The 16,540-nt window shown below is 33.6% G+C and overlaps 1 protein-coding gene across 8 annotated transcripts in view; it reads left to right on the top strand.

The window, feature by feature from the left end:
• Positions 1-16,540, top strand: part of LOC124414877 (spectrin beta chain, non-erythrocytic 1) — an 81,231-nt gene that overhangs the window by 37,763 nt on the left and 26,928 nt on the right. For all 8 annotated transcript variants that reach the window (XM_046895996.1, XM_046895992.1, XM_046895995.1 and 5 more), the window contains exons 4-5: positions 15,759-15,984; positions 16,107-16,384. In XM_046895996.1, the coding sequence (XP_046751952.1) occupies positions 15,759-15,984; positions 16,107-16,384 (504 nt within the window). The remainder of the gene's footprint in view (positions 1-15,758; positions 15,985-16,106; positions 16,385-16,540) is intronic.

Genomic DNA, 16,540 nt, shown 5'->3' with positions numbered 1-16,540 from the left:
ACCTCGAAAATGAATCTTGATCAATTTTTTATTCGACGATATCTGAGGCACGATCAAACGGATTTTGATATCGTTGGTCTTAATCGATGCGATTTATTTTAACATACAACTCACTAGATTTCGGGTGAACTTGATTCAGCGATTTCTGGCTTATTTGTAGAAAAAAAACATTTTTGATTGATTCGACAGTAACTCAAAAACGGATGGACCAAATTAGGTTAAAGTTATCCCGTCACCTGAACAGATTTTGAACAAAATCGGCATAGCCATTTCTGAGTTATTGTGAGAATGTATGTACATACATCGTTTTACGAAAAATTCTTATTTTCGAAAATAACAGGAATACCCAAATTTTTTAGTTACTCGTATAAGGACTATTTCAATTCTTTCGACAGTAAGAGAAGGGAATTGAGAAACAAAAACTGAACAATCGACCGTGCAATACATAACAATTCACGACATATTTTTTCACTAATTTCAGTGTAACAATAAAGCTATGCAAGTATGACGAATAACTGCTGAAAAATAATTCATCTAAACAAGAAACACTGAGAGTGCGTGTGTTTAGCTGTCATGTAATATATGTATAATCTGCTATATGTATATGCAGTGTGTAATGTTTTGCGATAGGTGAAAGGCAAATATGTAAATAAAAGGAGACCGTGAGATAGAGGTTCAACAGCGTCACGTATCGGGCGTTAAATATTCGCCTAAATCTCTTTACTTCCGAATGTGTAAATTGCAGAATGTGGAAAGGTATTAGTGTGTACACTGTCAATATATCAGGACGTTGGCCCTGACAGTAAAGCTTTGGAAATTCAGAAATAATCTAATCAAGGCAAAAAGTAAAATGATCGTACAACCGAAGGGTAGGCACGGTATTGAATTTTCAAAGATGCGAAAATCTTATTCATACAATTTCAGGCTATGAGATTTAAGCAAATACGAAAGTCCAAGTACAGAAAGGTAAACTTTAGCTAATCAAATTTCCATATTCCTCCGTATTTTTATTTTTATTTTTTCACTCTAGCCAAAATTCACGGCGTCGGAATTTCTGTACTTTTCTATATTTCAACAATTATTCTGACGATTCTCAATTTTGGTTTTTTATGTATTAGGTTTTCATTTTTAGCCAAAAAAAGTACAGAATTATTTAAATTCCTATTTTTCGGTTTTTTGCAGTTTTACGTTTCAACAAAATATAAATTCGTCGAAATTTCTATATTTTTACACATTTCAATATTTATTCTGACGATTCTAAATTTTGAATTTATGAATTTTAACTTTTCTTAAAAATTAGTAATGATCAAATCGAACAAACAGAAATGTAGAAAAATTCAAAAATTATGGCGATTCTGTACCTTGGCTCTTTATATATTTTGACTTTCATACGTTTTGACATTTCTATATTCAAACCTTCTACATTTCAAAGTCGTTGAAATCAATTTCATGAGTATTGAAAAATTCTACATATATCTTACGGTGTAATCATTCCAATTTTTGACTACACCCAAAAAATTGATCAAGATTCCGTTCCATCTTCGGAAATATTCGATCGCTTGATCCCAGCTATCGCTATTTGAACATCGTTCACGTTCTTATCAGGATTTATTGGTTCAGAGTCTAGTCACGGAGACATATTGAAACTAGCAGATGAGACTTCTCAGACCTCCCACCCAGTAAACTTTATGAGATTCTACGAGTACGTTAAGACACGAATTTTTGAAGCTAGAATGTGATATTGGGATGTATTCATAAAAAATTTCAATCTTTTCCATTACACATGGGATATTATGTTCAAAACCGGGTAAAGTTTTGAATTCGAATTGTGTATTTGCTTTTTTTAATTTTATTTTTTCTTCTATTCTATCTATTAAAAGCTTCATTCATGATTTTTTACAATATTCATCTGAATTTGTTGTTAAATTATGAATTTTCATAAATTTTCAAAATCACATAAATCGAAAACAAAATAAAGACGGATTGATTGATGACAAAAACAATTTTTTCTCTAATGAAACAAAAATTATTAGCCGATTAAGTATCGCTCAATCTGTTGCACAGAAAATTAATTTTTTGAGAGACTCTCGACAAAAATCTAAGAATCAATTGAATGGAGACGTTGAAAATCTTTGAAATCTAAAAACACTGATATTATTTCATCAATTCAATTCATATCCGAGTTATAAAATTGAAAGTCAATTTCAGAAACTTTAAAAATTTTCGCTGAATTTCAAATTTCACTTTTTACAGTGACCTTGCAATCACTAAAAAAAGCAGACACTTACAGAACTAGACGGATTTGATGATGCAAAAAATTCATGTTTCGGCAAATTATGAAAAAAAAAAAAAATTGTAGTAATTGTAGAACGCCTTTCAACCCACAACAAACAAAATTAAATTTTTGGAAGACAAGAAGAGAAGCTTGCACCCGTTCCATATGAGAGTCTCCACCGAGCAGGAGCGACCGGTGCATCGAATCGGAATACCTACATGCCTATACCTACCTTTAAAGTAAAGTAAAGGAATGCAACCCCCCGTAATTAGGAAAGAATCCGTTTGAATTCTCCGAAGCCTCGAATCTCCGGTTCCCGAAGGCATTAAAGGTACCTTCCTCAGCCACTTAAGAGCCCTTCACTTGGGCTGCAGGGTTACCATTTTCTTTTTACCTTCTTGTACAATTTTTAATGAAAGTGGGACTACTTCTAGTGATTTTTCACTCGGGATATTAAATACGGGGGTAATTAATTGTTCGTATATAAGGCATTCTTTGCTAACTGGGTATGCTCTTTTGGCAAAGTGTTTTCGGAAATTTATCTTGATTAATTTTAATTTTATTAATTTGGACGTATTTTTGTACGACGCATCGTTTTGGAAGCTTACTTTTCTGAAACTCGATATAAAGTTTCAGCTTTCAGATCTGTCAGAGAATGAATTTTTTGTGTTTTTAATCACAATATTCAAAGCGATTCAGCAGGGTTTTAAAAAAATTATTTTTCATCAAATAATGTACCCTTAATTTGCTTCATAGAAATTTTAATAAAATCTCCTCATGCTACGCAGAACTTGTGATGAAGTTTTGGATTAGCCACTCGCTATTGATTCAAGAGTAAAATAATTAATCAAATGCATAATCACAAAAAGAATCTAACTTTCTAATCAGTTGGTAAACACGTAAAATTATATAAGATATTTTCTTTCTAATACAAACATTTGTCTTATTTTTTAATTCCTAAATCATTGTAGTTGCCACTCGACTTATTTTATCACATTCAAGTTCGGCGCTTTATGATGAAAAATTCAGTAAATTTTTAAGTAAAGAATATCGAAGGTATTTCCCTCATTCGTGAAATAAAATCTTTTTTGAAAACTATCACCCAAAAATGGCTTGAATATCGTGACTAAAATCACATCCAATATTGCACAAAAATCTGCAAGACTGAACGAAAATATTTTTCGGAGTAAGAAAATTTTTGATGCATTCGAAAAAAGTTTTACAACAATTTATACCTGTTTCACACAAAATACCCTACACGCATTACATAACTGTAGTTCTTTTCTATCATTCAAATTTTTATTTCTATAACCTCTACTTTATTGTATCATATTGCGCTTGATGTGTCGTCATTGGTTCTCCGTAAATTATGAAATAGTTTTATGGGACTCCGTGCGTACTGCGTGCAACATCGGTGAACTTGGGATAAGGGTTACGAAGAGAGAGATGCACTCGTTACCGACCGAGCATCGTCGACGGGAATCAGGACGAGAGCGACGGAGAGGATCTACGGTATAGACAAAGAGAGAAAATAAAGCGAGACAAAGGTCAGTGACCGTGATGCGGAGCCTGCAGACCGCGACTCTCACGCAGTAGGTATACCGAGAGTTCTTTTTGAAAGGACCTGCTCGTAGCGCGCGCAATTCAACTTGCTTAATTTTGATTGGCTGACATCCCTGCTCGCAGCCCGAAGCAAGCCTTTTCCTGACAAGATCAAATTCCCTAGAATCGAATCGCATCGATCAATCACTCTGCCTACCATGCCAACAAAATTTTTACGAAATTGGCTAAGCTTATAAACTAGACGAGTTGCAATTGTTAAGCAGATATTTTCAAGAAAAACTCTCGGTATGAATCGGAAGGGATTTCCTCGCGTGGTCTCGATGGACCGAGATTCTTGGAAAAAGTATTAGGCCTTCGGATCATGGACTCCAATAAAACTTCCAGGAGCATATTTTTAACCCAAAATACGGACCTTCAACTTCGCTCAATTTATAACAGATCAAGCTTCGAAATTAACTCACAATGCTGTCAACAATCTTTTGTCTCTTTTGCGCTGTCAAGTTTGTGACTAGCTCTGTGCGGGTCCTAGGGAATTTTAGCGCTGTCAGCTAATTTCGGAACGCAAGCTTAGTCGAAAATGGATGATATTTTTGCTGCAAGGGCAGCGGAGCCAACTTACTCGAAACAGGTTATGAGATGTCAAACTCTCCTGTATCAAGTATGGCAGATCGGAATCATATTTTCATGTTCACTCGTAGCAGTTATCAGTCAGCTAAACTTAGCGTGCTTAGCCTAAAATATTCGCATCCCCCACTTAACCTCCAATCATATTCTGCGTTTCGTTTGTTAAGGCATTTCGCTCATATAATTAACTGCTTATAGGCATAGGTATCATCGGTAATAACTGAAGTACGTAAAGGCCTGTTCGATGAAACTGTGATATTATAGCATCCATCTTTTAGGCCAAGGAGACAAGCCTATAAGAGAATTTACGATCTAGAGGTCTGATACTCACCTCTTCAGTTCTTCTGTTTATGCAACTTAGATAAAAGTTTGGCTGGTATACCGAGGCGAGGAAAAATCCATAATTTTTTGGAGCGTGTACCTTTCTGACGCCATGGTTTACAGCTTGTAGGATATATATTTTTTACACATTTAATAATTTGATAACTGAGGGTCATTGTTCAATCACATTTCATCCGAAGCATTTTGCCGTTTCGAATTGTGAGTCATCAGTATACGCTACATAAATTTTCAAAATCCGAAATATAAAATTTATGATTAGATGTACAGAGATTCTAATTTTTTTTTTCTTCGGTTAGATCGTCACCATCTTGTAATTCTATTTTTCATCCAGCTCTGCTTCCGCAATCTACGTAAAGTTTTCAGATCGTTTTTGGAGCAAAAAATACAAACTTTTAGACTAGCAGAGAAGAACCAGCGCATTTCCACTCCGTCCGTCCGTCATGACGATGTGACGGTAGCGCTATTCGCTTGTAAATAAGGAGTGTTCGAATGCGAAATTTTTTTGTCACCGAAGAAGCACTTTGAGCTTCAACCATTTGCGTGTAAAGAGAAAGAGAATGTTCGAGATAATTTAGAATAGAAGATACTGCAAATATTAGACACCGTCGTGCTTCTTGCCGTTATTAGTGCTGCAGGATTGACGTAAGGCGGGATTAAGAAGAAAAAAGAGAAACAGGAGAGCGTCTGAAGACGGTGTATAAAAAATAGACTTATATAGCTAATTCTATGGCTTCTTCTACGGTCTCGCGTGGTGACTGAAGCCTTTAGACAACAACCCGGTTTCAGGCTGAATAAGATTTTTTCTAAACCGTTTGCTGGATTGGGTTTTCATCTACATGCCTATATATGGGCCATTCCAAGTGGTTACACCCACTCACCATTCACAATTTTGTTGTAATTCAGGTATTTCATAGTACCCTGAAATAACAGTGTAGGTACAGTAGTTTTCTTCTATTTTCCAATATACTCCGTCGTACCAAAGTTATTATTCAAACGTTCGGACCAGCGAAAAAAAAATGTGGAAATTTGTTAAGAAGTTTTAAAAAAATTTTATGAACTTACTTGAAGTATTAGGTATATGTTTGTTTCCTCGAAGTGATGAATTATTTAATACGCTTACAAATATCTTTCAGTATGCAGTGGAAGTTGTAAAAAAAAAAAAAAAAAAAATCAAGGAAAATTGTACACAAAATTGCTCCAAGATTTTTAAAAACGAGGAAATAAATTCCAGTCAACCCTATGAAATTCCCCATATAAAGTGAAATATCCTGTTCTAGAGGGGGAAAACACGTTATTCAAATTTATCGGCAGTCGACCTATTTTTCGAATTCATGTTTATCTGCTATCCCTTGATTTTCAACCTTCCCCTTCTCCTCACCTCGTCCTCCGGGCTCACGAGCGAGAAGATTATACGTCTTTATATTATACATACCTATATACATATATATACATACCTATATACATATACGCGTATCTAAAGCACTTACATAAGATTACACGGTGCAGCGCAATCGTTTTGTTCCTTTCATGCTTACCTAGTGCATATAACGTATTGCAGGTAAACCTGTTACTATATAAGGGAAAAAGCCCCTCGAGAAACTCCGGCTAAACTTCACGCTGCAGTTATACCGTTAAGGATGAATGGTCGGAAACGGTTGGGACCGTCTGAATTAAAAGTTAGGAAAATAGATAAAAGCCGTTTAAAAGTCTCCAGCAGTTATATTTTCGCCAATGATCTAATCGAACACGAAAGGAGCAGATTTAGAAAAGATCTGATAACTACAACGTACAAATTCAATTAAATTCTCAAGTTTTTTTTATCCGATTTTAATCGTTTTTGAGCTCATTTTACTCATTTATTAGATCTCCATAGGTTGTCTAAAAAATATTCAACGAATCTTATATTATGCTATGTAGTTATGACGTGACAATTTAATTCTTGACGAACATCTGCTGCACCGTACTTACAAAAATAATAATATAAATTTTGTCCACTTTGGAGGTAACTATAACAATGCAGATTTTAAAATAGATTTTTTCCCCATTTTGTAGCTTTTCATTCAGACGGTTCTGCCGAAAAGGAATAAACCGAATTCCCAGATTTATATTGCTGTCATGTTTATTTTCCATAGCCTTCAATTGTTCAATGGAAATCGTCGTTATTTACTTGCATTACTCAGATTCCTTCTCGATCGATCATTTTAGAATTATTACGATTTCGTTACAGGATTTTTAAACCGATCAATCATCTTGAATCACTTGCTTGACTAACATAAAACCGATGCGAATACAACGTTATTTAGGTAGTAAAGATTATAACGGTTTTACGTTTATTGCCACAAGAAAAAGGAAAAAAAAAAAAAATAATTAAATGCATAGTAGACGCTTTTATTGGACATGAATTTCATTCATGAAGAACATCTAAATTTCAGGATTTAAAGTGCTAAAATTATTTTTTTCTCGCCATTCGTTAACCGTAAAACTCGTCTTTGGTGACATTTTAAATTTCGTTCTCACCTTCTCTTTTCTTTTTTAGTTTCCAGTAAACGTTTGAATAACTCATAAGTAGTCAAATATACTTAATCAAACTATAAATTGATCAATTCTGTTTTATGATCTTTTTTTTTCAAATAATTCCATTTGAAAAGTCTATATTAACCCTTATTTGACAAACTTCTGTAGAATCACATTTACCCCAGTGACAAAAATCGTTATAAAAAATGAACTATTAAATACTATCACTTGAAAAAATTTTTTGTAACTTTAATTTCACGGAGCAAAGGCGTGTCAAACAAAGGTTAAATATACAAGAAGCAAAGAAATATCAATGTTAAAATTTTCAACATTGAATATAAATTTTCCCGCTTCTAGGGGAAAAGAATTTGCTCACTATACTCACTGTAAATATCTGCTTGTTTACTTATCACGTATTCAGTTAGCTGTGGAGCGTGGGCTCCTAGGGACATTTTCTGCCAGTCGCGATTGGTATTGCGTTGGCTGCTCAATCAGGCGCTAACTCTCAGCCAATAAAATTCGAACGACTTGACGCACGCGCACAAGGTGCGCACATTCCTCATGGACACACGGTATATTAGATCTACCAGCACCGTATAATATTATGATCTCTCTTCTCACAGATCGACATTTTCTCGCGTGCAGACTGTAGTACGTGTTATACATCTATATATAGATATGCATTATAATGTACATACTGTATTTGTACAGCTTTACACATATATTTATATATATGCGCGCGCAAACGTGTATGTGTGTGTAATGTGTGTATTGTATGTATACAAGCAGGAATTCCTTAAAGCTTTGTTTGTGTCTAACGAGATTACGTAACACGACACTCCTTGCATGAGTTTCGTTCATTTTTTTTTTTTTTGCTGTTTTTTTCTTCTTCATTATTTATTTATTTTTTCCTATCTTGTCTCTTTCTCCCACCAATGCTACTCTCCTTCTCTCTTTTCACATACGTGAGCAGAATTTGAGGACACGCGTTAGCAGAACTCTCGCGGCTTGTTGCTCATCCATCTATTATAAGAAATTGTGTAGCACATTATCGTCTACAGTTTTTGTACACTTTACGATTCTTATCTATTCACCTACTTATCACAATTATTATTATTATTATTATTATTATTATTATTATTATTATTTTGACAAGAAATTGTAGATTTATTTCGAAAGGTTTAAAAACTTGGGATATAGTTTTCTACAAGATACTTTATTTATAGGTTTTTATTATTCATCTTTCTTTTGTTTTTTTTTTCAATTCTGATCTTTCCATTCGAGTATTAATTAATTGAGTAAACTGTTACAGCAGAATAGTTGGTTAAAAAAATTCGTAACGTAATCTTGAGAATGAAAATTAAACACAATTAGGAGCATATGTAAATGTTATATAATATATTTTATGTTGACGTAACTATAAATATTCAGAGCAAAGAGCTGTATATTGCCGTTGCATCAAAGTCCAATCAGACGTTTACTGGATTTGTTATTCAATATTATTGCGATCGTTTATCATTGAATATCTCTCCCATTCTCTGCATTGCACATTGACATTTATAGGTATACGATATTGCTGACTGTGCCTCTAATGCTATAATGAATCGTTCGATCATGTGACTCGATCCATTCTGTTGTCATCGTTATTATAATTACTGCGGACTCAATTTGCATACGTCACATATATAATATATATAGCATAGCTATATCCATATGTGTGTGCATTTAACGTTTATATACTAACTGTTATAACAATAATCAGAATCTTTACCGTCTGCATCGTATTTGTATGGGTATAATATATATATATATATATATATATACCTTAGTTGTATAAAACATACTTGTAACGAGTTTTCTGCAGACTATGCAACAGTGGAATCCAATTATCATAAAGTGTCCTGTTATCGTTTTATCAAACAACGTGCCGCCTACGGCGTAGTATAAATAATACTCAAGAAAATAAAGTCTCGACTCGCAGATTTTTCGTGTCTTTCAATATCCAAAAAAGGATTTACTCTATGGAGGCTTATAGGCGCAGGTATTGTTTCATTAAAATTCGTTGAATGTTATCCTCAATTCAAAGTTCGCGGGGAAAAACAAACGAAAACCTGGTTCGAAATTTGTTGGAAGAAGAAACGACAATAGACAAGAGTTTAAATAGCTGCAGTACTAAGATTATTTTTTTTCTATATTTTTATAACGAAAATAATGATCGAATAGACTAAAATGCAAAAATTGTAACGTGCATCGTCAATCGATTTGAACATATTATAGAATTGATTGAAGGCGAAAGATGATTATTGAAATAATGAAAATTAGGAGAATATTCGATTTTTTCTTCATTTCATTTTTATTTCATGGTATAAAAATATCACTTATAGATACGTGAACACTGCATGTATACAGTGCACTTGTAATAAGTAATAGGATCAACGTTCTTCATTCAATCCCTGACTGACTGAGTCAATCGCGGTCACTTGAGGTCGTTACGTCACGTGCCACACTGGACCTTTTACTGCATACACAAACACGAACGTATTCTACATTATATCATATACATTACACGTATACAGGTATATATATTTACAGATATTATTGAAAGGTCACCACTGCACGCTATAATTGAATTGAATTGAATTGAATTAAAAATTATTGTTGAATTATTATGACATTAACGTTATAATACGTATAGTATTCGTTGGATTATCTTAGCAAACTTGGCTTGTTTACAGAAGTTATTTCTCTACTTTAGGATTGCCTGAAATTCTGTGGCTTATACTGTGGATAATAAAAAATATTCATATTTTCCAAACTCAACTTCTCTAACATTGGTATAAATTTGTTAAATAGTCATTTTTCTGGAATATTTCGCTTAGTCAACGTTCTCTTGTCCAAGTCACAGTGAAAGATCCAATATTCGTTCAATTCGACGATTTTTGCTGATCATCGACAAAGATAATCATATATTATAACACGATGCGTAATGTGAGTGTGATTAGGGCAAGATGGCGTCGAAAGTGGTAATTAGTTGATCGTTTTCGGTACATTTAACATATACTAAGGCATGAAAAAATTTGTTCAAACTCTGGATTTCTATTTCGTGACATTAAATAAATGTAGCGTAAAATATTGGATGTAAAACTTATTTGATTTTTGAACACGAACCAATCGCAAGTTTTTGTATAATCACATTTACTGCCACAAGATGGCGCGGTCTAAATTCCGTGCTTCGCATATTCGGTTCCCTTGATTTCATTAAATTTCGCTGTTTTCTTCCATCGCGAAATGCGACAACGGCAGTATATGTATATATACCTGTAATCTAACAGTACTGTATGCAGCAGCAAAAGCAGGAGCAGCGTGTAACGGTAGTTCATTTCACGTCTCATAAACACTCGAGTGGAATAATAAAAGCATGAGGTATTTCTGAACCGCGTTGGTTGCAATGAAATAAGAAGAGAAGGAAAACTCAACGTATACAAGTCACCATGCGTTTGTAAACATTCTCTTTCCCTCATTACCGACCGAGTCATTGCACGTCGGGGGAGAAACAAACTGAAAAACAAAAACAGCACACGGCAAAAGCTTCTGAATAAGGTTAAAGCTGAAAAAAATGAAGCAGAGAAAACAATCGCAATTGATATTCCATCAATTCGTAAAAATGTTTTATTTTTTGTCTAAGGAAACTTTGACAACAAGTAATCCCATAGTTCTGTACCAATTATATAGTTTTAGTTAATGAATTTCATGTACCAGTATAATTAAAAAACAATGCAGGAAAAAAAATTCGAATAAAGTCATTAATGATACGTTCCGAATATAACTGACTGGCAACGATGAAAAGTCCCTAGGATAGAGACAGAGCTAGTCACGAATTCAGCAACGCAAAAGAGATAAAAGATGGTTGGCAGCACTGGGAGCTTATTTTGGCACGCACCCTAAGTTGAAAGAATTGAAGTAGATAAAACAATTGCAATTTATATCTCATCTAATCGTAAAAAAATTTATTTTCTGTACACTATAATTATATGGTTTAATTTCGTATTTATCTAAAAATTGGAATATATACCATATATATTCACAACCATTGTGCATATCGATTTACAACTATGGCCATAAATAAGTTGCGACAATAAATATTCATGGTAAAAAGAAAACTTCGTATATTCAAATTTGGATCTTGATGAAATATATGTCGATCTAAATGCAAATTGTCAACTTGAACCAATCTTGCATATCTATAATGTGCTCATATATCGTTGCTAAAGCAGCTAATGTGTGTAAATAGTTGAAACGCGCCGGGGGGTAACGTGCATTTTATTTTTAAAATATCACACAGCGGTTTGCGAATCGGACACACAAAATTTTTTTCCAGTCTGTCAAATTGACACTTTTGCCAAGCTGTTGCAAAATTATAACCATAATTTCTGCGGAGAAATAAAAAATATAAAACGTATCTTTTCGGCAAACCAAAACCACAAAATATACAGAAATATATTTATCAGTGTTAATAAATGATTTACTATATTTTTATACCTCTTAAAAATATTGACAAATATTATCGCAGGCAGTAGATTACTGTTTTTTCCAAAATGGTACACATTGAAAATAAACAAAAGGAAAAAATTATTCCTCTTACACAAGATTGTAAGAGATATTTGTAAATACAAAAGAATCAAATAGAATAAAATGCTTTTGGCAGAATTAGAAACCATATTCATGCTCCAAAGCAAATGAGAAAAGCAAAACCGAGATAATATTTTTAGTCCTGAAACCAACCATATTTTTTTCTTACTTTTGTACAAATACTGCAATAGTAACTTAATTCAAATTTCTGTAGTGATTACTTGAGATTCGACAGTACCGATCCTATAATTTGATCCTCTAATGAAAAACGGTGTTGAAATTTGACAACAATTTTACGTCTTGATCGGTAGTTTTATTTATATATCTATGTTAATCCATAAATTAAGACTTAATAAATAAATAGTACCTAATTGAATAATCAGTATAGTGCTTGTAATTATTTTCATTTTGTATTTTAATTTTTAAATTCCACATAAACTGTATACATAAAACAAAATTTGCATCGTCGTGAAACGTTTGAAAAGTTAACGTAAAACCTGAATGCATCGATCGTTGAGTTTAGTCTCCCTTCTGAATTTTTTTCTTCTTCTCCTTCACGCTGTCCTTTAATTTGTACGTCTCTCTGCTTGCGGTCCGGGTATTTAACTGTATCTGTCTACACCTCGTGTGCGTAGCGAGACATAACAGTACAAGTACAGCATTCACTTTGCTATGCAGCTCAGAGGACTCATTCATTATTCATCGCTCAATGCTGCGAAGTCTGATTTCTACGTGACTAAATGCACTCTCATGTATGTAGGTATACGGCTAAGACTCAAGTCCGAAAATATAAAACTGTCACGCCTCATCTGGGCGCCGCCTTCTAAAGTATTTAATTATTTCATTATAACGTAAGTTTTTCACATATTTATAATTAAATGTGTATCATTATTTATTGTATAAATAGTTGTATTTTTGAATTTTTTTCTACGCTTATCGTACACAAATAAATGCATGTGAAAATAAAATAACACTTTTCAATTAAAAACAAACAAAAAATAACACAAAAAAACATCCAAGACATTTTCTGTCATACAAATAAATAGTAATAGCAACGCACATGACGTTTGAATTTGGAAAATTACAATTCAGAGGCTTCTTCCTAGAGAACAGCAATCCTTTTTTCACAACTCTGTATTCTCGTGCGCATGGAATGAGAAAGATAAATAAATAGTTACGTTCGTGGTGGAAATAAATTCAATATTGACAAAGTATTATCATTTATTTAAATAAACGTCGATGTACAAATTGTACATACGTTCCGAATAACTTAACGAATTCTAAAGGAGAAAATTTTAAAAAACACCTCAATTGGTTAAATGAATTATTTAAATGATATTGCGGACTCGTGAGTTCAATAAAAATTATGTCAGTAACTTCTTATGTCCATTCACTGATGATAATATTTTGAATATTTTGAAAATGTGTTTTGAAGCATTCCAAATAAATGAGTTTTTTCCTGTCAGAAATTTCAGTACAGAAATTACAAATCATAACTTAATTTTCCAAATTCAAAAAAATGTTGAAGATTTCTATTTTTATTTACTCATAGTTTGATTACAACTTCGAAAAGAGAATCAATAAAAAGAATGTCAGCACAGGGATTATTTTCACTTAGTTAACGGCCTTGATCGGAATCAACATGATAGTAATCCAACAGCATTCCAACGCTGAAATGCGGCTATACATGCGTGACACAGACAAACGTAGTCGTCCTTTTAAACAAAACCATTCTCTCACATTTACGAGAGAGTCAGAGAAAGAGGGAGAGAGATGGGAAGAGAAAGAATAGAATACAGGTTGCTGGAGACTATAATCCATGGGTAAAAAGGCCGATTCAGGTGCCGTGCTTTCTCTTTGTGTGAAAATTTTAGATGTGCACTATACACAAGCACCCACCCACATACCTGTATACTGGCATGAAAGCCTCTCGTTTACTTATCTTTGAACTCATACAGTGAATGCATAACCAAACATCAAACACGAAAGCCAAATGCCTTGTTCCATTCGCTACTTTTAATTCAAAAATAGAACATGTATTTCGTTTCCAAAATATAATCACGTGAATTTCAAACGTTTGTGCAAAACCGTTGAATGCTGAAAATAGTTTTCTTCTTTTTCCAGGCTACTATCTATCCAACTAAATAATTAAACCTATGGTCCAGTCGGAATATATTATATATCTATACGTTTGAAATTGCAATTTTTCAATGCCTCTATTTTCTGATTTTAATCAAATAGCGGGCGGGAGGCGAAGGGGGGGGGGGGGGACATTGGTAGTGAAAATCTAGAATTCCGACCAGATTCTGCAGTAGCTTCTTCCGCCTTCTTAAAATTGATTTTTGTCAAGTAACACGCCTATTTTCAACTTCTCACTAAAACTAGCCACAATTAAAATTGTAGGAAATTTAATTCTCTACGATTTTGGTTATAACAATTTTTATCTACGATCGATATTTTCCGATGTAAACCATAAATTCAAGATGGTGGCCGAAGCTACTGCAGTATCTGGTCGAAATTTTGGATTTTAACTACCAATGATTTCCTCCCTCATCGCCCAACGATTTGAAAAAAAAAATAGTGAATTGAAAAATTGCAATTTCCGGTGATGTTTTTAGTAACCCAGAAACATTAAAAGTGTGCGAAACTTCGACACACACGTGAATGCAATCCAAGTTTTACAACGATATTATCTGAATACAAATTTTACAATGTGTGCTTCTTTTCGTTTCCCAAGTTGTCAAATGTTGCAAATTCAATATTTCACCGAAACAGACAAAGATTTTCCTTTCCCGTAAGAATTGATATAAATTTTATCACGAATATTCATTTTATTAATATATTTGTGGCATATTTAAGAGGCTGCTCGCTCATCTGGCCTACATAAAATCCCAAAGAAGTTCATATCACAACGAATAATTAATTTATTAATGAATGATGGGCTTTTACATTTCTTGCCGACGCCGGTGGCGTCGGCCATGGAAGTTTGGTTATTTAGATAGGACGTCTCGTACACATATGTGTCTAACTTGTCCACCAGACCTTGGTCTAACTATTTTGCATTCAGATTACAATACAATAATATACATGCAATAATAGTTACATCAACTATTATATTGTATTCTTTAGCGAGCGGAGAAAATATATTTATAACAATTAGAACAATTTTAATCTTATCATCTATTCCATAAATTTGTACATACTTGCAAGTAACGATGTCGAAATGTTAGTCCGATCAATAAGCCCGCCTGATCAGCGTAATTGATTGATGCTTCACAGAGTAGTAATTAGGTAATCTAGGTGGTCAGGTATACAACTGCGTCATGAACAACACATTTTGATGATTCCAGTTTGTTAATCCTTCTCCGTAATAACCAATAATTGCTTTCTCGGTTCCTTTACAATTTCATAATTCCTCCATTTACTTTTTAGGATATTTTTGTACGGCGAGCGATTCTCTGTTTATGTATTTATCTTTATTGAAACTATTTCGAACTATAATCTTGTAAATTCTTACCGTTGAAAAAGTTTATGCCTGACTTTATGATTATCTAATCTAATCTTTTAAGAACGGGTTTACGGACGATTCACTTTGACATATCATTATCCTCAATGTAGAAAATTGCGTAACATTTAGTTAGGTATGATCTCATTCCAGTCCAATATCGTTCGACTAATATTTGCTTTAGGTGCAAAGAGACAATTTCCATGATAGGTGCACAAAATCTGAAGAAATTAATAAACATTGATTATTAAACAATCACAAAAACCTATGTGGAAGACTTTAACAATTTGTTTTGTACTTGAACAGGTGCGTTTGGAGAGTATCGGAGCAGAGGATATAGTAGATGGAAATCCAAGGCTAATTCTTGGTCTAATCTGGACGATAATTCTGCGATTTCAAATTCAAGAAATCGAAATTGACGTTGACGAAGAAAATGAAAGCAGCGAAAAGAAGTCAGCCAAAGATGCACTACTGTTGTGGTGTCAAAGGAAGACAAATGGATACCCAGGAGTTAACATCCAGGATTTCACTGGTAAACAAATATTATTTTTACATGAAATATTGAATGCAACATTCCTTTGCCATTTTTTTGTTTTGTTACCGAAGGCTTGTTATTGATTACGTTTTGTCATTTTACCTTTTGATATTCTCAAGGATCCTGGAGGAGCGGTCTTGGTTTCAACGCGCTCATCCATGCTCACAGACCAGACTTGGTCGACTGGTCCGAGTTACAGCAAAACAAGCACATTGACAATCTCAATTCAGCCTTCGATATTGCCAATGCGGAGTTGGGAATCCCACGGCTGCTGGATGCTGAAGATGTTGATACCGCAAGGCCTGACGAAAAGTCTATCATCACTTACGTCGCTTCTTATTATCACACCTTTGCCAGGATGAAGAATGAGATAAAGAGTGGAAAGAGAATTGCTAATGTAAGTTGATTCTCATAAATTTATAATATGCGCAACAAAGATTGCACTTTAGAAGTAGTAAGTAGTCTTTTCTTTACCAATTGTTTCTGCAATTTCTTTTAGCAATATTTCTACAGATTTGCCAAGAGTAAAAATATTTTACAAGTATTGAATTAT

Source organism: Diprion similis, chromosome 14 (assembly GCF_021155765.1).
Source record: "Diprion similis isolate iyDipSimi1 chromosome 14, iyDipSimi1.1, whole genome shotgun sequence".
Lineage (NCBI taxonomy): Eukaryota > Metazoa > Arthropoda > Insecta > Hymenoptera > Diprionidae > Diprion > Diprion similis.
This window is presented reverse-complemented; position numbering and strand designations above follow the sequence as displayed.